Here is a 23,066-nt window from a genome sequence, read left to right on the forward strand (position 1 = left end):
AGATGTGCAGCAGGCAATCACCATTGTTTCTGGCAAATAGTCAGAGCTTAACAGGATTGCCTACACTCATAACAGAGAAAAACTCAATGCTATCTGTCCGTGCCAAATATAAACCTTTATTAGCAACACCAAATATAAACCTTTATTAGCAACACAAGCGCGAGGGATGTACAAATGGCTGAAACTGTTTTATGCAGAACAAACTTGGCTGTGCAGGTCAAATGATTTCCAAGGAAAGAAGGTCAAACTGATCCACTGTTGGACTGTTAATTGTTGAGAAAGGGAAAGGGTTACCAAGGGAGAGATGACATTTATCTAAGGACCATCTTTAAAAGAAAACAGGGCAAAACCATTGTATATGTTGGGCAGGGTCATCTGTGCACCCTAGCCCTCTTCTTTTGTTGGCCTGAGGATAACATTGCTGTGTGCTGTGCAAGCCCAGGCAATGTGCACTGTGGAAAGCAGAAATGAGAAGATATGGACACTACAAAAACATCCATTCCCCAAAACTCTTCATCTCTTAAAAGCCATTGGAGAGGAAAAATACTAGCGTTTGAGGGTTTCCCTGACAGTTTTATATTGCGTGCAGCACATAATAACTAGCGGATGCATTTTGCTCCTGTGCCCCTTGTGCACATAGGAGAATGAAAAGAAGAATTAGTTGAAGATCTGTACTGTTCCAAGCCAAAAGATTACTTTCCTTCTTTTTTCCTGCCCTAAACTCCGAAGTGCCTGATAGACTGGCTACAGCCTATACTTCCTGAAGTGAGTGCTTCAGGCTACTTCCATTGGCAATAATTTCCCCTGAAGTCTACATTTTCTCAGGAAAGGGTCCAGTTAATGCTCTGTCTTTGGACTGAGTTACATTATACTTTCATTGTAACTAATTTCTTGTTTGTCCTTGCCAGCCGACACAAGCCACAGAGTTGGAATCAGAAGTGGTTCCTTCCCACACAGCAGAAAATGTTGTTCACTGTATCCTATTCTGTAGCATATTGGGATACCCACTGGTGCTGGGAAGCTTTTCAACTGGCAAGATTGGCCAGACACCTTTGTATGTCCCAGTGCCAGCACACAGCAAGTGAGGAGTCTGACAGCATTCTCAGGCACTGGGGGTATTTGCAGATAAATGATTCATGGCTTTGGTTGTGATGGTCAACTTACTAGCAAAAAAATAAAGGAAGGGGGTTACCTTATTTTCCTGAGACGTAATAAACCTGCTGGCCATCCCTGCCTTTGGTTTTATGATATTTTTGATGAAATTAGTTATTTTTTTAACTCTTCAGGTGTATCCTGGCATTTGCCAGTGAAGTCTCTTGAAAGGAGGAGTGACTGCAAACATACATATGTGACTCAATGGTCTTCAATTCCATAGGTCACCTTCTAGTAGTGAAAAAAGGAGCAGGTCTCTGGGAATGTGTATGGTTGGAGCTCCCATTCTGTTCAAAACCAAGTGACCCCAAGCTCCTGGAAATGGTCCTGATTATGGCTTTGGCAGAGTGCATATTCTCAGGATAGATTTACCTCTTGCACATAGGCCTTGGAAGGGGCCTCAGAACTCCATCTCCCCATTCCTGAGCAGGTTCAGCCGTGTGTATCCCACACTTGCTTCTGTTTCAGAAATTTGCTTTGACAGATGTTTCCCTGCAGAGTGTTCCACAGCCGTTGTGCCCACCCTATTGAAAAGTAACCCAAGTAGGAGCTGACCACCAAGGCAGTTCAAAGAGTTTGTCCCTCAAATAATAACATTCCATCGTCTATATTGAAGGGATGGGCCTCATCATGAGGACACATACAGCATGTGCCTATGCCCTGCTCTGAGCTGGCAGTTTGTACTGAATTTCTACTTTCCATATGAAAGTATTAATAATTTTTGATCTTCGGTGGAAAAGGCCTTTAGATAGTTCCTTCATTCCCTTTGTCCACCAAAAGCAATAGAGATAACTGGGACTGGGAGTAGGGAACTGTATCTGTATAACAGGCTTACCAAAAGAAACTACATTTGAGACAATCTTCAGCCTTGCCAACCCACTCAAAAATTACTTACTGGGCTTCCTGTGCTGGAAGACTTTTAAAAATTACCATGTTTGTAGATGGAGTTGAGTTGGCTTCTTTGAGATGTTGGAAGTCCTATTTTCTAATCACATTTTTTAAAGCCAAGACTTCTTTCTTTCACAGTGGAAGCTGAGATTTCCATGTAATGACAAAAAAATGCTCATCTTTGGAGAAAACACCGGTTTGGGCTAGAATATATGTGTTCAAGTCAGTAACAGCATGTCATTTAATGCCAAGGAACTTTGGGTGATAGAAACCCACCAGAAGTTCTGCAATGAGAAAAGCAGGTACTGACACTGTAGGATTAGAATGTGATTTAGGGAATGAGTTGAAGTGAGGTGTCTGCTATGGCATTATTACCTGCAGTTCCCAGTCACATAAATGTGGTTTTCTGCAAGCTCTGCCTGCAGCAAGGCTTGCTCACAGAATATTCTGAGTTGGAAGGGACCTACAAGGATCATTGAGTCCAACTCTTAAGTGAACGGCCCATATGCAGATCTAACCCACCACCTTGGCATTATTAGCACCATGCTGTAACCAACTGAGCTAATCTCAGGGAGATGTGGATGTTCCAGGATAACTGTTGACAACAGATTCCTCAGTGTCTGGGTGAAAGAGACCTTTACTGCGTGGATCTGCATGCTCAGCTAACATGGACAGGAGGAAGGTGAAAAGCATGTCTTCTGCCCTGGAGCTGATTTCAAAGCTGAGAGAAGAACTCTCATGTGCTAATTTGGTGCTTTCTTGGAAACATCCTCTCTGTCACTGAGAAGTGGCACAATCTGCATTTATACATCCAGTTGTTAACAACAAAGAGGAAAGGCTGGCAAAGTTGTGGCACAACATGCAAGTGTATTAACAACCAGGGTATAGGAAAGTGTTAAAAGGATTATGTAAAAGGACAGAAAGAATTCCTTTTGGAAGAAGCAAATTTGTTGCTTAGTGTGAGGGGAAGGAAAGGAGGATGCAAAGAAGGATTTATTATGCAGAGAAGAGAGGGACAGATAGGGCTGGGGATTTTCTACTGCTGTAGCACATTAATTCACAGAGGGACCTGAACTGTTAGTGTTTTGAGAAATGAGGCGTGTGAATCACAGAAAGGCTTCAGAAGGACTGGAGAATGTTCTAAATGTGAGCAAAAGCACTTATCCCAAGACAGACATGTAGGAACAGTGCCTAATGAATTCAGACAGCAGCTAGTGTGCAAGTATCTGCGGGGCTGTGACAGTCAGTAGTCAAAATAGAACTGTCAACTCAAAGTCGTGTCAATTTTCTATAGAATCCCATCCAACACCCTTTAAATCATTGGAAAGATTCCCGTTGGCTTCAGTTTACAGACTCCTACTCACTTACACCCCCATCCTAGCCAGAGCCCAGCTCCAAAATGGACACCCATCAGGCACGGCTCTCACAAGGAAGTGGCCAGGATTGAAAGCTATTGGTGTCCTTCTCCTTCCTGTGACAACTACTTGCGAGCACCAGCAAAGCCCAGAAAAAGCTGTCAGACATTTTGGAAGGCAACAGAGACCTCCCTGGGCATCAGCAAAGTCCAGCGATAGCCCTGTGGTGCTCCAGAGGGAAGCAGGACCCTGTGTGGGCCTCACAAAGCCTGGCAAAAGCCCCAGAACACTCTGGAAGGCAGCAGCACCCCTTGCAGGCCAAAGCAAAACCCAGCAAAAGCCCCAGGGCGCTCTGGAGGGAAATAGGGCACTGACAAAAACCATCAGAGAAGGTTAGGTGGTTGAGGTCACATGTAGGCTTAGGGATATGGTTAGAGTTGGGGTTAGGAATTAGGTTTAGTTATATGGTTTGGGATTTAGAGTTTAGGTTTAGGGTTGGTGTTAGGGTTAGTGGTTAGAGTTTAGGGTTGGGCATTATGGTTAGGTTTTGGGATTAGGGTTTATAGTGTCTTTACAATCAGGTTTATGTTTTGGGTTTAGAGTTAGATGGTTAGAGTTGGGATTACAGGGTTAAATTTAGGGGATTATGATTAGTGTCAAGTTTTATAGTTAGGGCGTAGTGGTTTGGTTTAGAGGTTAGAGTTAGCATTAAGTTTTAGGGTTAGAGTTTGGTTTAGGGGTTAAGTTTAATGTTATGTTTAGCCTTACGGGTTAAATTTAGAGTAATTGTTGGGGTTTAATGTTTGGGTTAGGGCTAGAGTGAGCTTTAGGGTTTGCCTTTTTTTTTAATAAGAATTTTAATGGATATGGTATCTATCAGATAATTAACAGATATTTTGCCTTGTTCCACATGCCAGTTTTAGAGGGCAGTGAGAGTTGGAAACTGGGCGAGTTGCTGCACGTAGGAACAGGTGTTTCATCTATCAGCAACAAGATTTTTTTCAGCAGTTGAGCCAGGTACCACATAGATTCCAGCTGACACACAGGATGGTTTAGTACAAGTCTGAACTGTCATAAAGACCCCTGGGTTTGAGAAGCCAGTCAGCCATGCAAGTGATACAAATCCAGGAAGAATTACTGTACTTTGGAAGACAGGCTCATCAAGTAGGCATGTTTCCTGACTAAATGAGAGAACTGTTGGTGCCATTCAGGAGATTCATGGAAAGCAGTTCATGCAGAAATAATCAGATGCACAACTAGAAGAGTGGAAAAGAGGTCGTGGAACAGATCAGAAGATCAGAAGATGCAAGATGTGATGACTAACAGTAAAAGTCTTATGCTCCATGTAGGAGGAGCAGATGGTAGTTATACCAACTAACACTGGTAAGTGAATCCCAAATCATATCAGTCGGGCTGTACTCTGCTGTGCTTAGCATGTGTTAAACTACAGCATACAGCATCTGACTTTGGAAAAAACTAACAGAATAAAAGCAAAAATGCATACACAACTTCTTTGAGAAACACAACACAAAACAGTTTGATAAAAAAGGAAGAGAGTCAGCAGTATTTAATCCAGAAAGAGAGGCAAAATTGAGATATTATGACATCTTAAGGGTGGAAAAAGGTACATTTTGAGAGTGTGGATAGTCATGAGGCATGGAACAAGCCCTGATCTAGTGCCTCTTTCCTAGAGCTAGTAAAGAATAGACCATGGATTAATAAGACAGCTACGCTCTAGGATGGAAATTAAAAAAAAACCCTACAATTATTAAGTGACTTAATAATCACCCTTGACATCCCAGATGAGTTCACAGTTCTCTGACCTGAGCGGGTACTGCAAGGAAGTCCAGTTCTTGTTTTGTGCAAGAGTAGCAAAGTTGGTGGGCTGTGTGATGCCAGGACTTGAGGCTGATGATGTATCTGTATTCAGTCACCGGATTTCAAGTTGAAAGAAAGGAAGTGACAGAGCAGAAGACTTGGTGCTGTAATTCACTGCAACACTTAAAGTGAACAACAGGATCTCTGATGAAGCAGCAGAGGTAACAGAATGCAGCTCTAGCAGCTGGAGTACAGAGAGGAAAGGCGTGATCAGAAGAGCAGGGTCTGCAAGTCTGGCTACTATGTATGACGCCAAGAGATAATAAACATTGCCATGCATATAACATAGCTTAGTGCCCAAGGATGCAGTGGCAAAGCCCAAGCCCCTGTGTGTACTTTAGGCATCTACACTCAGCATTTTTGCAAAGGGTTCTCAGAACTAAGAACTCTAAAAATGTTCTTGCTGCGGGGTTTTCCCAAGAAAAATACTTCTGTTCTGCTGTGAGCCAGAAAAAGCTAACAAAATCCAGCTTGCCAGAGTACAGGCAAGGGGAACAGGGCCCCTCCCACAAAGAAACAGGACGGGTATCCACTCACATTGAGGCAAAGAGAAGGGAAACATTCATGGCAGTCTTTGGAGGTTTTTGGAGAAATGCCATCCTCTTGTCCACAAAACAACTGCAGGTTGTTCACAGAGACTCTTTTGTCTCATGAGCAGAGGGTATTGTAGTCATTAAAGGGGTACAGTAAATTTACTACAGAAAGAGAAGTTGGAGTGACTAGGGACAAATAGAAAAGCAAGAACAAAATGCCCACTCGGTACATTGGGACAAGCAAGAGGGTCCACTGGAAAGAGGGACATCTCTGAAGTTGAGGCACTCACAGTACCAACAGCTTCCAGCACCCACTTGCCTTTTTCTCACTCCCCAGTGAATGCTTCAGCCTAGAACTCAGCAAGGTTAGGGACATGTGAGCCTCGCCCTCATCTCTCATGGCAGCAAGTCTCCTCAGCCCCAGACATGGGGAACACAGCCAGTCACTGAGCAGGCTCTTCAGAGGCATGTAGAAAAGGCAGCTCTTGACTCAGTGCTTTAAATCTCAGGACTCCTTCCTCCAAGTCGATGCAACACTAAAGAAGGGGAGAGCCAGTTACTTGCTGGACATTTCAGATCACAAATCTCATGATGTCTGTGACTGGGGAAAACCTGCAACACCACTTTGGTTTTAGAGAGACCTTAGTTTCCCTTTGTGTTCTCCATACTGCCTCCTTGGTCCTGTTTCCCACAATGAATTCCTCTCCAAACCCTTCACAGGGCCATTCCCCTCCCTTCTTCCTATGATTCCCTCTGAACTGATGTCCTCACACCACTTAGCCTTTCAGCCCAATGCTCTTCCTGTTTTATGAGTCTGACATGTGGGTATAAATACATGACAGATAGGAGCCAGGTTGCTGCAGACATATTCTGAGCCACCCAGGACTCAGACTCAGCAGAGCATTGACCCTGAGCCAAGCTGATAAAAGGAGAGGATGCTTTCCATTCATGGCCAGCTAGTGTTGGATACTGAATATGATTATACAGCTTCATTGGCTTAAAGCAAAAGCAGAGCTTGTTCACATCTGCCTTCAGAAGGCGACACATATCTCGTGACAGAGTTAGTGTATTGCCTTTTCTTGTCTCTTCTTCAGTTTCTTCTTCCAGTTTGCAACTTGTATGGTCAGGAATATAAAGAATGGGAGATGTTACAGTATCCTATTGGGAGTTTCCTTTCTTAAAACCCTTAAGAGGGAGTGGAAAGGAATCAGTGACTCAGCACATACTGCAGCCAGTCAGGCAGCTATGTGATAAGCATTGCCCTGAAAGCCCTGGATATGAGTATTTTGGATGCTTACAGCAATCAGATCTTGGAGAACTTCTTGAGAGGAGCCCTCCAATAAGCAAGGAGCTGTTCCTTACCTTGAGAGACCACAGAGTCTGGAGACCAATGCAAAACTCCAGCATTTCATCATCTGAGAAGAGAGAAGACACCAATCAGGCTTAAAACTATACAATACTACCCATCTAAACAAAGAGTGTTTCTCCTGTAAGAAGATATGGAATACAAGAACATCTGATTCATAAACTTATGTGGTTATGGTCTCTTCACTATAAAGTAGGTAAAAAAATAATGAGGAAAATGATGAGTTAAACACACAAACACTAACAAGCAGGTGGTAACAGTGACAATAATAAATCAGCACTCTTCTGGCACTGACTGATAAGCCATTAGAGGAGCTATTTTTGCACAGTCCTGAAGATGGTCAAAATTAACTTTGTTGCTGATAAGAGGAGGAAACCACGATTATCTTGACTATTATGAGATATTTGAGTGGGGGCGTGGGATTGTTTGAAACTTAATATGAAATGTCAGAAGGGGCTTGTGGGATCCCATAAAACTTACTGTGGGCTGTGTAAAGGAAGGACCGAAGGCAGGGGAAGGCAAGCAGCAGGATGAATCAGGGAAGAACAATCATGGAAAAATGGAGAGGAGAGGGGATATGGGGGCAGTCACATGCAATTAGGCAGTTGGTCAGTTCACTTGTCTGACCAAACCCTGCACCTAACGGCTGCAATTTATCCAATCTTATTAGATAATTTTATTAAGTAAATTTTTTCTGTGTAACTTCTCCGTCCTACATTTGACTGCTGCAAGTCTTCAGTGTCAACAAGTGTAGAAGATGCCATGGGTTAAAGGGTAAATAGCTGTAGATGTCACTAACTTCAGGGACTGGCAAGGGAGGTGCCACTAACTGAAGGGACTACAGATCATAGGGCTCATAGGTGTATGTCAGCAACTGGAGAAAAGGACATAGCTCACAGGTGCCAGCAACCAGAGACACCAGTGTGCAAGAGAAGCCTGGGTGCCATAGAGTTTATACACCTGAGTGCCAGCAATAGAGGGATTACGATGTGTGCTGCAAGGTCTGAGTTCCAGTAACTGAATAAAGACTGTGGATCACAGAGCTTGTAGGTCTTGGTGCCAACAACTGGAGCGCTCAGCATGCAAGAGAGCTCTGGCTACCTGCTCTGACTGGGGTCAAAAAGGCCTTAGGTTTATTAGTCAGCAATTGAAGAGGACAGGGCACAACTATGAGAGGTCTAAACGCCACTAACTAGAAAGACTTGGGTGTATTTATATTTTCCCTATGAATTTGATCCTATGAGGTTGTGGTTTTGTACTCAAGGGTCTAGGTCAGTGGCTAGGTAGGGGGCCTATTGTCCTGACACAGATATAAAACAGATCTAGAAGCTGTGCTGTTATTCAAAGACTCTGTGAATATAAGTGTGTTTGTGAATCTAGAGAATGAGGATCTGTGAACTTCTGCTGGTGACCTTCAGTCCTGGTCAGCTGGAGAGGAGGACCAGAGCTAGGCTATCTGTATTGGTATTTATGTGCCTGCTGGTAAAGGCACTACTCTGCATGTGGTGATCTGTGTGGCTGGCCTTGTCTCTGTCCTTTCTCTATGTGCCTCTTTGGAATATACCTTCAGCCTTGCTACTACCCCAACCTGCCACTAAGAACATGCATTGGACTGGGTGGGAGTGGCCTCCTGCATCTTAGAGTTGCCCATCTGGACTTGAGTGGCAGCTAAGGAGGAATTTCCAGGTCCTGGAGTCTGCAGGAATCAGGAACCATCAGTAACACTTCCCATGTCTCCTGAATGCCAGCTTGCCCTGTAACAAGTGACTGTAATTTATAATTTATTTATAATGACATAAGCAAGAGCACTGTGTGTACAGGGAGGTATAAGACACAAGGGTAGCAATTCTGCTCCTTCCAGGCAGACATCTCCACATGCCAGCAAAATGGATAGGTGCTACTGGGCTAAATTCACCTGTGATGGTACTAATACAGATTCTCCATAAAGGACAAGAACTCGTACAGGGAAAAACAGAAGAGAAGAGTAAGCTTGAGTGTATAAGAGGAGGAAGCTCTTTCTAGATGACTAGAAACATGGAAAGAATGGGCATGAAAAGAGGGAGCAAGGAAGGCCTTGGAAGATGAATAGCACTCATCAAAGATGAGGAAACAGATAAAAGCAAGAGAGTAAAACTGGAAGGTTAATAGGGATAAAGAACAAGGGAAAAAAAAGATAATTAAGTTGTTTTCAGCATATGCACAGCTTGATGTGAATGTGGAACATGCAGCCTTTCTGCTGTTTGATGGGCGTGCCTCAGTGCCTGCTGACTTGGCCTTGGGTACTATGGCTCCTTCCTTCAAAGAGTCCTGCTTCAGGACACTGGGGGAGACTCAGCACTCTGTGGCTACCAGGTTCTTTCAGGGTGCTCCCTGCAGCAGAAGCAGAGGAACACACAAGAGAAACACTGGGGAATAAGCTGTACCCTCTGTTGCCTTCTCTGATGACTTTCAGCCAGAGATACAAGTGCCCATTCAATAGAACATAGGGTACCAGAGGACTAATCAAGCCTTCTGCATAATTTTAAGAAATGTACATTTTAGAATGTAAATGAGAATTTTCCATATCCTTTTTTAAGACCAAAAAGCTCATAATTTCTCCCCACTTTCCACATCTTCTTTCTTCTCTGTACCCTTCCTATGCCCTTTGCATTTGGTTAGGTTGAAGGTATTCACAGCACATAATGATGTTGGCCAGCAGTGGAAGCGACCACATCACCAACCTCCCACCATGTTACGCTCTTCTTAAAGGTCCTTCTAAATGCCCTTGGCAGGGCAAGAGGGACAGAGGAAAAATAGGGGAGATGAGGGGCTGGCACTCTCACCTACAACCAGTGCTGAACACAACACTGTCTCCGGGCCAAATTGCAACTCCATATGTTCTACTTGGCCAACAACGCTGGGGATAGGAAGAGAGAGGTCTCCACAGTCCATGGCAGACACTTCTTCCAGCCTGTGGGACACAAGAAGTGTTATTGCCTCAAGTGGAGGAAGAGTAGGAAAAACAGGACTTCCCACTGATGCAGTTCTTTTTGTTCTCGTTGGGAATAGGCCCACAAAAGGAGGAATCTCTTTCACACAGTATGTCTGGAGGCAGATTTAACAAGCAAAACCTCACCACTAGCCATCAGCTGGGCTGCTTTGCCTTGCACTACACACGGACAGAATGACACAGCTCTGCCTCCCGGTCTGGGGTCTGCACACAACTTTGCCAGTGCTCCTGATGCCTTACCCTGTATCTCACCTTCTGCACTTTCTCCTAAACAGCCGTGTGCACATGCAAAGCTGCTAGTAATTATCACTGGGGCTGGGAATCAAGGGTGCCTAGGTTCTTGCCATAGTTTTTCTTTTAGCCATCTCTTCTCTTCTACTGTGCAAAGACTTACCCCAGCTGGTTTAAACAGCTCTTGGAGATGAGGTTCGGTAGACACCCAGTGTTAACAGTCGCTTTCAATACCTGACCTTGGCACTAGAAAAAACAACAACAGATGGTTACTGTGGGCTCAAAATGGGCATACTCACTCCTCCAACTTTCTGAGCAACACAGCCAAAGATGTGGTGTTTTAGGCAGTAGTCAGAAGGCAGGAGACTTATCCAAGACAATGGTGGTCTCCAGAGTGCTCTGCAAACATCTGTCAAAGACTTCTTTTTGAATTTGTCTTCTTTCATTTGATTGCCCAGACACTTATCTGTTATTAGGGACTTTACCTTAACAGTGTTCCAGCCAAGAGATGAATAATTAGTGAATTTTTTCAGAAAACCCCCATGGACTTTATTAGCAGAGCAATAGTTGATATGACAAAAGCTTCTAAAGGAATACAGGCATGTGCTACAGCCTTTGTCATTTCTCCATTTCTTCTGGTGTTGCAGGTAACAATTTTCAAGGGCTAGACATTTGTTTTCAATTGAAGAGCTTCCAGAGGGAGAAGTTGGAAACAGAAGTACCCAGCACATATACCCCTGAGATGAGCTGACAAATTCAAATGCTTCCTGAATACAAGACACAACCTAATCAGAAGGTGTTTATTTTGTGTAGGGCTTACATTATGTTCAGATATAGCTCTTCAAGGATATATGACATGATATTACAACTACAATAGTCACAGCTGGTGTCATTTAGCGAAGGGAGAGACAGGATGCCTTGCACCCCAGTCACCTGTGCTTGATCTTGCTTATTATTGGAATAATCCCCAATGCCTTGCTCACTTCATTTCTTCACCCCTTTGCACTTGAAGGGGAAAAGGAAAGGTGTTTGCCATGTGTTTTCTGCCCCCTCTGCACGGAGGTCCTTAATGGCAGGCCAGAGTTGGTGAAGTAACAGCAGGTCTCACATATGTTAGAGGTTTGAAAAAATAGGGTAATCAAGGACATTGATAAGAATTATGTTCAGGGAAAAAAAGGAGGAGCAGGACTTAGGAAAGGAATTGGAAAAGTTGGGTTAACTGCCATCTACAAAATATGTTTTTCACCTGTCTCTAGTTGCTAATACCCATTCTTGATGGCCTAGTTCTTCAAGGCTCCGTCTTGCACCAACACCCACAGAAAGCCAGCCACAAAGCTTCTGTTTAGAGAGGCTCTTTTTTTCCCTACTATCATTTGTGTTTTTCCTGTGATTCCCTCTCTTCCATTCACTATGGTGTTCTGTGCCATTAGTCACTCAGAAGCAGCAACAGACCTCCCACTGCTCCTCTACCCTTATGCTCATTCCTGACAAGGTTAAATGCTTGATCACCTTAAGCAGACCAGCATGGCTATGAGGTACTCAGTGCAGCACCAGTAGGGTCAAGGAAAACATTTCAATTTCATGATTTCTTAACTAAATCTGTTTCTGACTATTAATCATCACAGAGAGCTACATTATTTCCAAGATTTCCAAGAGCTCCAGTATTTCCAAGATTTCATTTTCAAAAATGAACTATTTGTGAGCAGTTATAAAAAGAAAGAACAAAATATCTCTTGTGAGAAATACTGGAATGCTGCAAACAGACACAATATCACTAGGGTCCCTTTCAGCCCGAATCATTTTGTGATTCTATGACAAAATGCCTCCCTTCTGATTTTAGAGCTCTGCAATGTCTGTGCTGTCTGGTCCTCACTGATGTATCAGCCCTGCCCGCAAGGATTGTGGCCAGATTGAGCAGAGAGGTAAGATAAAGGCACAGAATGCAGATGTATGCTAAATGTCTGTCTCCTTATCCTCTCTACTGTGCTTCACAGAAGAGGTTTCCCTGTGCCTCCTCACTACCTAAGTGGGTATATTGACCATGAATCTCAGATCACGTGTGCCACCACATTAGCCCAGGCTGCAACCTGCCAACACTGTCCAGCCAAAAGAGCTCTTCCTCAGTAACAAACATGGATTCTACTGGGAAAGCATTAACCATCCCTCTGGCTCACAGAAGCCAACTGTTCATTGCCCAGCTGCAGAAAAAGCATTGTATCCGCTTCTCAGAAACAGAATACCTGAAGCATGGATAGCAGTTGCTAAGGAATCACTTTGAGAACAGGCTGACCTGAGATGCATGAGCCGTTGTTGTTATAATAAGCCTAAACTCTATCACTAGGCAGATTCTTGAGTTTTGTTTCAGAGCAGGCTGGGAAAGTTGCAAGTTAGAAACTTGCTAGGACATAACAGGACAGTGATTATTCTGTAGAAAATGACATTTAATCTCATTCGGTGTAAACAGCCCAGTACAGTTATCAGTTCCAGCAGCATCACGAAAGTTATCCACTTTCAAATTACACCACTAACTATTTGTCCAGAGAACTCACCAGGAGCCTGAGGAAAGTCCTCCATCCAGCATACCACAAATACAATGCAGTTGAGGTAAGGACTACACAGGCAGCTGATGAGCACTGCAAGCCTTCTCGGCCTAAGAGGACTTTTCATCACATTACCCACTCCCACCTCTGTTCCAGAATTTTCAGTTTGTTACTACCAGTCACCATTAGTCTTTATCTAAATGTCAGTTACGGGGATTTCCAAGAAAGAGGGGAAGGGGAATCAGTAAGGATCACCATTTATAAGGAACTGTGTGTTCTGAAATAATGTAAGTTCCAAAGTCAAGAAGATGCTTTAACAAACAAAAGGCTGATTAACCCCAGGTTGCTTTGGCATAGAAGAAAAGTGGCCTGGGACAGCATTGGAATCTTTCAGCATCTATTTCCAAGTCAACAAGAGACAAGCCCCACAAGAAAAAAATAACAGCTTGATTCTATGATGCAGCTGCCATCATGATAAGCTTTCCAAAGTGCTTTGCAAAAGCTGTCACAAAAAGGACAATTCTCCTAAAATACCATGTGGGCAAGCCACCTAAGCAAACAGAAGGATGATTGACTCTGCAGTTCAACTCTTACAGACTGGCTCTGGCTCTGATCTCTGAGACTTAAAAAGGCCTTAGGCACAGGGCAACTATAACCTGTTAGAGTGAAAACACTTCTTGCCTGAATCTCCCTATAGCACTGAAGACTACAGATATTTGGGCTTGTTCCCCAGGCAAGTTCAGTTCCAAGTCAGTTAATGCATTTGTTAGCACTTTGAAATTTTCGGCATATTTGCCTGTGTGTAAATGGCAGCTTTATGCTGGTAGACTATCTTTTCTCAGGAGGTACTGTCAGGGAAAAAGACTTCACTGGGGTCGCGTTCCATTTCTAATAAAACCTGCACCATAATCAAGCAGTTCCCCAAAAGGTACCATCTCACCTCTCTGGTTAAAATGAACTGGCTGCCTGAGTCCTATTTCCTGCCACAGTTCTGTTACTGACAGGAGAGGCTTTTTGAAGTTCACAAATGAGAACATCAAAAGCAGCAAGACAAAAAGAAGGGGAGGAGAGCTTCCCTTCCTTCAGTGTAAGAAGATCAAGTGTGACAAACAGTGACTGGCTCTTAAGAAGGGCAGAAAAAGAGAGAAATGCCTGTGCAGAATTCAGGGAGTGTTAGACCTATTTCCTTGACTGTGATGTTCATTAACCCTCCTCTGTGACGGAAAATAAAATGTGTGTGACAGCTGGGGTCCAGTCCATTAGAAACACAAACGGTCCACTAGTGGACCCTGCTGCTGACTTAACTACTGCCCCTGGGATACAATACCTGTACATGCTTGTCCTTGCTCAATGTACATGCCTGGCAAAAAAACCCACCCTTTGTCACTGAATTTCCTCATACAGAACAGTAAAGAGTGATTATTAAAGAGAAAGAAACAACTTCATTTGCTCAAAACCAGGCTCCAGGTATTTGGAGAAATTATATTAAAAAACCATTTACCCTGCTAGTCTGTTCCCAACTACGGTTATGTTAACCTAGCTACATTAAGGTCTAAAACCCAGGGTAAGCAATGCCTGATTGCAACAGTAAAGGCTGCAAAACAAACCAGACAGTGTCTTTGCTTGCAACCTTCCAGAAACTTGCTACCATGCTGTGTTCTTATTGTAATTTATTGTGCCAACTGAATTTTAAAAGGTGTATGTGTTTTTCTTGGAAGTGTAGCCTTTACTCTCTAACATGGGAGATGTTTTTAGGACAGGTAACTGAATTAAAAATAGTTTTAAAATGTATTTTGTATCCACCCTGTACCAGGTCTATATCTTGGTGAGTCTCATATCTGCATATTACTGAGCAGCTTCAATCATGTAGCCCTCTTGCAGGGAGCACAGCTTTTGGATGTGCTTTCTGAAGAACAGGGGTCAGGGATTAGTGTGCTCTGCTGTATAGGAAGGTATAAGAAGAAAAGGGAGCTAAAAATACTGCTTCCATCAAGAGATGCAGCAATGCTAATTCAGAGCACAGTTAGCCACTTTCTGAGAAAGTCCTTTGACACCCAAGGGAATCAGACCAGACTGGATCCAGCAAGTGTAAATCAACTAGGGTCACATGTTTTTAAGTGATAAGGAGACATTCCTTGTTTCTGTATGCAGTTATGAAATACCTCATATCATAGGAAAACTGGCCTTCAAAGGAAGGAGATGTGATTAAGGTAATTTATCCTCAAATATGGACAACTAGAATGCATGTAGCAGAAAGGCTTCCCTGTGGCTTTTGGAAGACCTGAATCCAAACTCTAGGAGAGGCCATGCATGAAATCTGCTCTCTCTGGCTGCAGCTAGCATTGCAATTTATAACTCAACACGGCCCTTAGGAGGGGGGCAGCTGGAGCTCTGAGCTTTTGCCATCACTGTGAAATCAGCAGCACTGTGTTGTTGCCTTACCTGGCACTGTATTAGCAGGGGTGAAGTCTCTTTTCTCCTGTTCTCTCCCTTTTCCATCTTTTCATCCTGGTCTTTTGCCAGTGGAGATTGAACCCGTGCAGACTGAACTCGTAGCTTGTTCAGATTGCCTTCCAAGAGGCGCCGCTGGACCACACTGTGTGGCTGCTGTCTCCATCACAAAGAAAGAGAAATCCCAGCTAAGAATGGAGCTAAGGACAAGGACATTTGCTAGCTCAGGGAAGCAGGTTGCAAATGCCTAACCCAACTGACCACTCTGATGAAAGACAGGCTCTTATCCCAAAAAACTTTCTTTAAATCCCAAGATTTTTTTTCTGTTGCCACTAAGGTGATGTTAAAGTGTTGGGGTGTCTGTGACAGGCAGATCTCTGGAATGCAGCTACTGGAGGAGAAAAACATGCCTGATGCATGGTCTCCCCACACATATCTGTTCCTTCAGCTAAACATGCACTGGGCAGTCTCATACCTGTTCAGGTACTGCCATACACTACTGAGTGTGTGCTGACAACCAATCAGGCACATTCACACCTTCTAATGTGGGAGGGGACAGGGAATGCAGCATGTGTGTGATGTGTACCTGTGGGCAAGAAGGCAGGACTCTTGAAATTTTAGGAGTACAAGCAATTATTTGTAGTGAAGCAGAAAGCTCCCCCACATCAGATGCTCTAGCTTTTGTCCAGTATTGATCCAGCACTGCTACTGAATCAACAATGGGCAACACCAATGAAATAGGCCTGTTGGAGGAAGCTTTGTCCATTCTCCATGTACTTGCCCCCATGGCCCTTCTCCAGGAGAGCAGCTGCTCAGAGCTGACCATGGCATTCTCAATAACAACTACCTAAGTGAAGAAAGGCCAAGAATCTAAAGGGGTTAATGTGCTACAGCATAAACTGTTGCTTTTATCTTTCTAAAAAAAAAATTAAAAGATTAATTAAGTCCTAGACAGTGCAGCAGTTTGATGTAATAATGGCCCATCTTCGCGAACGAAGATTTGGGGAAAGGTCTTTTTACCTTTCCAGCCTGCGCAATGGATTTTTTAGGTGAGACACAGCCTGTGCTGAACTGAGCCCACCCTTTAATCCTAAGGTTAATCTGCCGGGGCCAAGCAAGCTTGGACAATGGCAGTGAGGTCCTCAGGACGTAGGTTTGTTTAGAGTGACCTTCTCATAGATGGATGGCCTCACAGGGCTAACGACCTCCATCAGGCCAGGAGACCGGGGACTCGAACCTGTGGTTGCAGCAGTGAAAGTCCTGCACGCTAACCACTAGGCCACCAGGGGTCTCAGCAGTTTGATGAAGGATCTTGTCAATGTGCAGGCCAAACACGTGAATTACACCAGACCTGCCAATGAGCTGGGCACCCACAATGTACATGTGCTTCGGACCAGCTTCATGCTTGATCAGAGGACTGAGGCCAGAGAAGTGTGTAAATTGCCACTTGAAGTACCCTGACTGGTCATATTTGCCCAATGGTTGGAGCGGGACAGATGTTACTGGCTTTTTGGTCACAGTCAACATTGCTCTTTGCAAGATGCCAAGTCCCTCATGCCTCTATTTCCTTGTCACTCAAGGGGTGAAGGTCAGATCATTCACATGCTGCATGGGAGGCACTGCAGTAGTTGAAAAAGTGAGGTAAAAATATCCCTCTGTTCCCAGTCTTTTCCCAGCCTACTGTGCTGGCCCACAGCACAGTTGGCCGTTGTACTTAACTCCCTAAGTACTCTGAGCACAGTGCCAGTTTGCCTGCCAGCTAACATCTGGGCCATGGGAAAAGGGCAGGGAACAAACAGCAGGTCTTCGAATTCCCATCCTCCCTCCTATCTCTCACAATCTGACATGAAAAGGACCTTTCCCTCTCCCCGCAACCTTTCCCACAGACAGAGCAGGCCCTTTGCAGCTGCCACCTCTGTCCCCATCTTGTCACTCAGGCTGGAAAGAGGCCAAGTGCTGATGGGGATTTGCTGGGATGTGGAGTCATCTGATCAAGACCAGACTCCTGGGGCCCTTCCTATCTTCTCTTTCACCAGTAAGATGGAGAACAGGAGACTGTTGTCTCTCTTGGACTGGTCAGAAACAATTAGATTTAGAGGATGGTGAGGGAGGACCTGAAGGGTGTTTTGGCCAGCAGCTGGAAAGGAGGCCCTCTCAGGGCACTTAAAAGGGTCAAAGCAGGTTCCCAGTGCAACTTAGGGAAGGTTCAGGCTCTCTGGTATGAAATCTCAAGGCCTTGCTATGATTAGTGTCATTGTATGAGCTGGGGAATTTGATTTTTGGGAGGCGAGAAGCCAGATCTCCAGACCTTCTTGGTACTTTCAGAATATGTAGCTCATGTAGCTACTTATTTTATTTTGGCATTAGGAAAAAATAAATCATGCTTGTTGCTACAAAGCTGGAAATGTGAGGTCTCCATAGAAATATATAATTACTCATTGTTGGAGACATGATGGGCCCATCAAATCCCAGGCACTGCTGGATGCATTGCATAAGCTGAATGCACACTCAGAATACACAGAGAGGAGTGGCAAAAAGTAACAGCCTGTGACTGCAAAAGAAAGCACATATTTAGTTTTAAATTACACGAGGCCTTGCTCTAATTTTAGGATATCTGGGATGGCCACAGCTGGAGTCTCTGGTACTGTCAATGGAAACCTGTTTTGGGGAATCAATTAAACTCTCCTCCTAGTGTAAGTGCTATAGGACTCTGGGGTGTTTTGCTCTCTCTCCAAGATCAAACTCTACAGCACTTCCTACTGCTGCTTTGTTTTCAGTACATTCCCTTTTTGTATTCCTGTCCTCCAGGAGGGATCCAGATAAATTTAGGAAACATAGATGGGGTTTTATAGGGCTGGAGAAATGCCAGGAGATATATGCCAAAAGCATATTTTGGACTCTAACTTGCAGTCCCCAAAATGTCACAGCAATATCAGAGTATCCCATCAAGTTGTAGGAACTTCTGAATTACTCTTGGAAATCTAAGGCCTCCTTCTCCTCTTGCTCCAAGATAAAGCAGAAATGGAGGTACCACGTGGGTCCCATGCATGCAAACTTTGCACAGGGGCCACACTTTATTTTGTGCCCTCTAATGCCAGAGCAAAACCTCCATGTCAGAAAAGATGTTATGCTTTATTCACTGCCCCCATCTCCATGGTAAAAATGTTTCAGCTATTCTGTCATGGACCAAACATGAAGTATGCAGTGTTTTGCAGTGTTTTGCATGCTGTCTACGCACAGGGAATTCTCCTGCTTAGAATGGTTAATCCAACCAGGAGAGCTGCTCATGGCAAGTAATTTGGACAAGGACTGTCTTGCTCAAGAGAGCATTTGTGGCTTCAGGGTGCCAGTTGTCACTCTGGAGCATGGTGTGACAAGAATCAATTCCAAAGCAAAGCAGGTAGACATGTTTCTCTCTACCTTGGTGGCTGGGGTCAACAAACACACACTAAAACACTCAGAAGTGGCTCCTTCCCATACCCTGCCAAAAGCTGTCCAGGGAGAGGCCCAGGGGTATGTCTGGCTATGCCCTCCTGAGGGGATGTTTAGCTGCAATGCTGCAGGGCTTGAGGGCCAGTGCCTGCCTGTCTGTGCTGCCAGTCTGAGCGGAGCCCTCCAGGCTCCAGTGTGGCCAGACCTCCTTCCCTGTGGTGAGGAGAGTCCATGTTCCTTGCTAAGACAGCACTTATGTGATCTCTCTCTCGTACTTCAGCAGTGACAGCGTGCAGGGTCAGAGGGACACAAGACCAGTCCCTGCTGATGTCCATGTATGTGCAGCTGTGAAGGGCTGGCAGAACACAAGGCGACAGCTCAGGGTGACTTTGAAGAGCCACCCTTTACCCTGCTGAGCCACAGACTCTCAGCGGCTGCTGAGGCAGCTGTGTGGTGGGTGTGGGAGACAGGAGGCTGTGCCAGCATGGGAATGTGGCACTGACCCCTCGTCTGCGCAGGGCAGAGCTGCTGCACCTGAAGAGTTCAGTAAGGAGAATAGCTCCCACTCAGGCCCAGTGGCTGCCCATCCCACACACGTGCTCCTGTGTGCCTTGCTTCCAGCAGCCTTGTAGCCTGCCACGGGAGCTGGGAAATGATGGGAGACACACACACATGAGCCTCTGCGGTGTTGCAATTGTCTGAGGATACAGAGGGAAGCACAGACTGCAAGGAGGGGCGAGATCTTTTCTGACACCCACAGGCACAGATGGAATAAGTGGTTATGCCCCCATCACAACTAGACCCGGGCACTCTTTCAGGAAAATAGTTTAGTCCTCTGTCTGCATCCTTGAGCAGCTAAACTCCACAGCGGAAAGAAGTTAGACAGCAAAACTGCCAGAGCAAGGGAAGTATGCGTGCAGTTGAGCCAGCAAGAGAGCCCATGGGGAAACTGCTTCTAGCCTTGGGGAAGTCCCTCCAGACCACAGACTGCCCAGGCTCCTGGAACAGATCTCCCTTCCTGATGCTTCCTGCTCCATGTCTCCACAAGGACATGCCCACAGGCCGCACTCCCGTGCCTCCTCCCCAAAGGTGTCATCCACAAGTGCCAGGCACTGCATCTGCCTGTGTGCCTGGTTAGTGGTCCTGCCCTGTGCTTGCCCCTCCACAGATCCAGAGAGTGGGGGGAGAGAAAATAATGCAAAAAGGTGACAAGGTCAAACATAAGCCTCTCAGAGTTTTATGAACTGTGCTTCCCTCCCTGCTGAGTCCGGAAAGCAGTCTGTATTTGAGCTGGATCATGCAGGAATATGTGGGGGTTTTCAGATATGTCCCACATGGAAATATACATGTCACATGAACATGTAGAGGTACTGGTGAGTAGAAACTTGGATACTGGAGAGTCCCTCCAGCCCATATCTGTCTGCCTCTGTGAGGAGTTTGGTTCCTATGGGGATAGATGAGAATATGGATGCAAATAAATGAGTGATTCACTCTTTCCCTCCACCCTGACCTGCTTCTAGATCATCCTGAAGGGAAGTTTCATCTTTGCCCATGATTCTTTCAGAAACCTGACAGCAGCTCCCAACTGGGATGAAAGCTATTAGGAGGACTCCCTCCCAAATGGGGTCCCACTGGACTCACCAGATCCTTGGAAGTGCCAAGCCTTGTCAAGCCATCCAGGGGCAGCAGATCAGCAGAGTCCTTGTGCACAAACTGGGTGGCCTGTTTAAGGCGCCTCTTCTGTTGCAGAATAGCTTTATTCCTCAGCTCCATCTCACACTCCTGTCGCTCCAGCTCAGGAGTACCCTCACTCTGCTTTTCCTCCTGGTCTCCTTGCCCCAATGGCAGGGGGCAGGTCTTCTTTGTGCTCATGGTGAAGATTCAGACAGAACCGGCCCTTTTTGTTATGCTGGGGTGTTCCCTGAACTCGTCTCCTGGTGTTTGCCCTCTGGAGGCTGACTCAGTCTCTGATCTCCTTTCCCTTCCCCACAGCTCTCCTTCTCTTGCTTTCTCTGACTTTCTTCCTGCTCTTAGTTATAACTCACCCATCTCTGAAGTGTGTCCGTGCCAGTTTCTCTGTCTGTCCCCTCCAGTCCCCCGTGTCCCTCTGCTCCCTCACTTCTGCCCTGACTGCAGCTCTACCTCCTCCAGTCCGTGGGTCCCTGTCGTAACAGAAAAAGCCCCGCGTCAGAAACCGATTTCCATAAATCACAGCAGAGCCGGCGAGATGCTCCGGCTGGAAAAATCCAGCAGCAGAAGGGTGGCCCCGCTGTCGGGGGTTGGACTTACCTCCCCGGGCTGCGCGCACGCACCCGCGCGTGTGCCTGTGTGTATATTCCTGTATTCCCTGTTCCCGGCACTCTGGGGACACACTAAATCTCCCAGCGGTAGCCTGTGCGGTCCAGCGGCTCTGCCAGGGGGCTCTGACGCATCTCAGCGTATCTGCAAATACTGGCAGCAACACGGTTCAGCCTAGGAGATGATGCAGTACCGTGGTAAATGGGAGAGAGCATCCTCCTCAAGGCTCCTGGCAGGCATGCCCAGTCTCCTTTCTGCAGAGACTGTCATGCGTTTAGAGCAGGCTGCACTGAAGGATTTTTCTGTGTAGCTTGAATGAAACGCTGAAGGTCTGGTCTCTGCTTCCAGCCAGGGCAATTGTATTGGGCCCAACTCTGCCCTCATTTTCACCCCACTCCACCTCAAGCAATCCCCTCCTATGTTGCAGAAGCCTAAAATCACGGGCTTGTCGATACCAGTGGACTTGACTCCCTGTTTACACTAAGAGAGTGCTGACACTGCTGCAATGTGGGATGTCTGGACCAGGGCAAACATCCCTCCTCTCAGGGGAGAAAGGACATGGCAGAGCTCACTTTTTCAACTTTCAACTTTCTGCCTCCATATCCTGCTTAAAACAGTAAGTTTCAACTTGAACTGAAGCTGCTTTATTTTGATTCCTGTTCACTGGTTAATACATTGCCCCATTAAGCACTGGTTCTGACATCAGAGGACGAAACCAAATTTTACTCAGCTGTGAAGCTGAGGACAGCACTACCTTTCCATGAAAGACAGCAAGGGGTGAAACAGCTTTCATGTGTAACATGGAAGGACTAGAAGCAACTACGAAAGTTATAGCAAAAGGAGACTTTCTGTTGCTCCTTTCATTTTGTTTTCCAGCTTAGTAGTATGTAACATTTCAATATTACTGATACCAATTATTTCTATGCTCTAGATTCTATATGAAAAGATAACAGTGAGTTTGCAGTATTAGGAAGTAAATCCAATACAAAGCCCATTGTGAGACCTGACTGTGGTTGTAGAAACTACCAAAAGGTTATCCTCAGTGCAAAGGAAACTATGGTTTTCTATGGTATATCTTTTACTCCCTGCTAATCGTTACAGTGTTAGCACTTAGGATCTTTGCTCCTCAAATGTGAAAAGGAAGGCTGGTCATTTAGAGTCATTCTAAAATTTGGAGAAGTTGGCCTTTTTGTTCCCAGTATGCTAACTGCTTTACACAAGGTGTTACAATTTCCACAGCACCAAATTGCAGAACTAGATTTGGCAGGAATGGGAATAGAAGTACATTCTAACTGCTTTACACTCCAAGGCCAAACTTCAATACCATAATGCAGGCAGACTCCCACGAAGAGCTCAACAGAGGTGTTTACAACTGTCCTTATCTATCTGCAAATCAAATTAAGAAAATAATTTAAATAAAGAATATTCCCAGGGAAACTGTGTTCCCACAGTCTTATTTTCTTGCCTCTAGGTTGTTATGATTCGTGCTTTACACACACTTTTGACCTCTTGTGGCCTTGCGGAGTATACTCTGGGTTGTCTTATCAAGTCCTTTTATTATCCCTTTAAACCAGTACTGAATCATGCACCTCTGCTCTCACACAGGACCAGGAGGTGTTTCCCCTCCTGCTGACTGTGAATACCTCAGCAGGCCAGCCATGACAAAGCATGTCTGCTTCTGCTTGTAGCAATGGCAGGGCCAATTTTCTCACAGCCTCAGAACAAACCTTAAGACTGTAAAGTAGAATGGAACATTTTGGGGCTAGACCACCTACAGTCTTTGCCTTGAAACCTATGGGCAGAACTGCAGTTTCTGACAAGATCACCTCCCACCATAGATGTGCATGTGGGCATGAAGAGGAGGGAGCACTCCTAGTTCCCAGTCCCTGTACTTCCTTGCAGCTAGCTACCCTTCATTAGTTCATTTTTCATAGCACTTTGACAAAGTCCAAT

At 45.2% G+C, this 23,066-nt stretch overlaps 1 protein-coding gene and 1 long non-coding RNA gene across 2 annotated transcripts; one reads left to right on the plus strand and one right to left on the minus strand.

Moving 5' to 3' along the window:
• Positions 1-97: 97 nt before the first annotated feature.
• Positions 98-21,675, minus strand: NRIP2 (nuclear receptor interacting protein 2). Its single transcript, XM_027677668.1, has 7 exons — positions 21,105-21,675; positions 20,457-20,977; positions 15,375-15,539; positions 10,556-10,638; positions 9,995-10,122; positions 7,169-7,221; positions 98-6,342 (listed from the first exon to the last, which is right to left on the minus strand). The coding sequence occupies exons 2-7, from the start codon at positions 20,685-20,687 to the stop codon at positions 6,250-6,252; spliced, it is 753 nt and encodes a 250-aa protein (XP_027533469.1). The 5' UTR covers positions 20,688-20,977; positions 21,105-21,675; the 3' UTR covers positions 98-6,249.
• LOC113964887 lies at positions 4,675-15,348 on the plus strand. Its single transcript, XR_003533327.1, has 3 exons — positions 4,675-4,778; positions 11,040-11,188; positions 12,233-15,348. It is a non-coding gene; the product is annotated as an uncharacterized LOC113964887 (long non-coding RNA).
• Positions 21,676-23,066: the final 1,391 nt, after the last annotated feature.

The sequence above is a fragment of the Neopelma chrysocephalum genome, unplaced genomic scaffold, assembly GCF_003984885.1.
Source record: "Neopelma chrysocephalum unplaced genomic scaffold, ASM398488v2 Primary Assembly neopelma1_43, whole genome shotgun sequence".
Taxonomy (NCBI): Eukaryota; Metazoa; Chordata; class Aves; order Passeriformes; family Pipridae; genus Neopelma; species Neopelma chrysocephalum.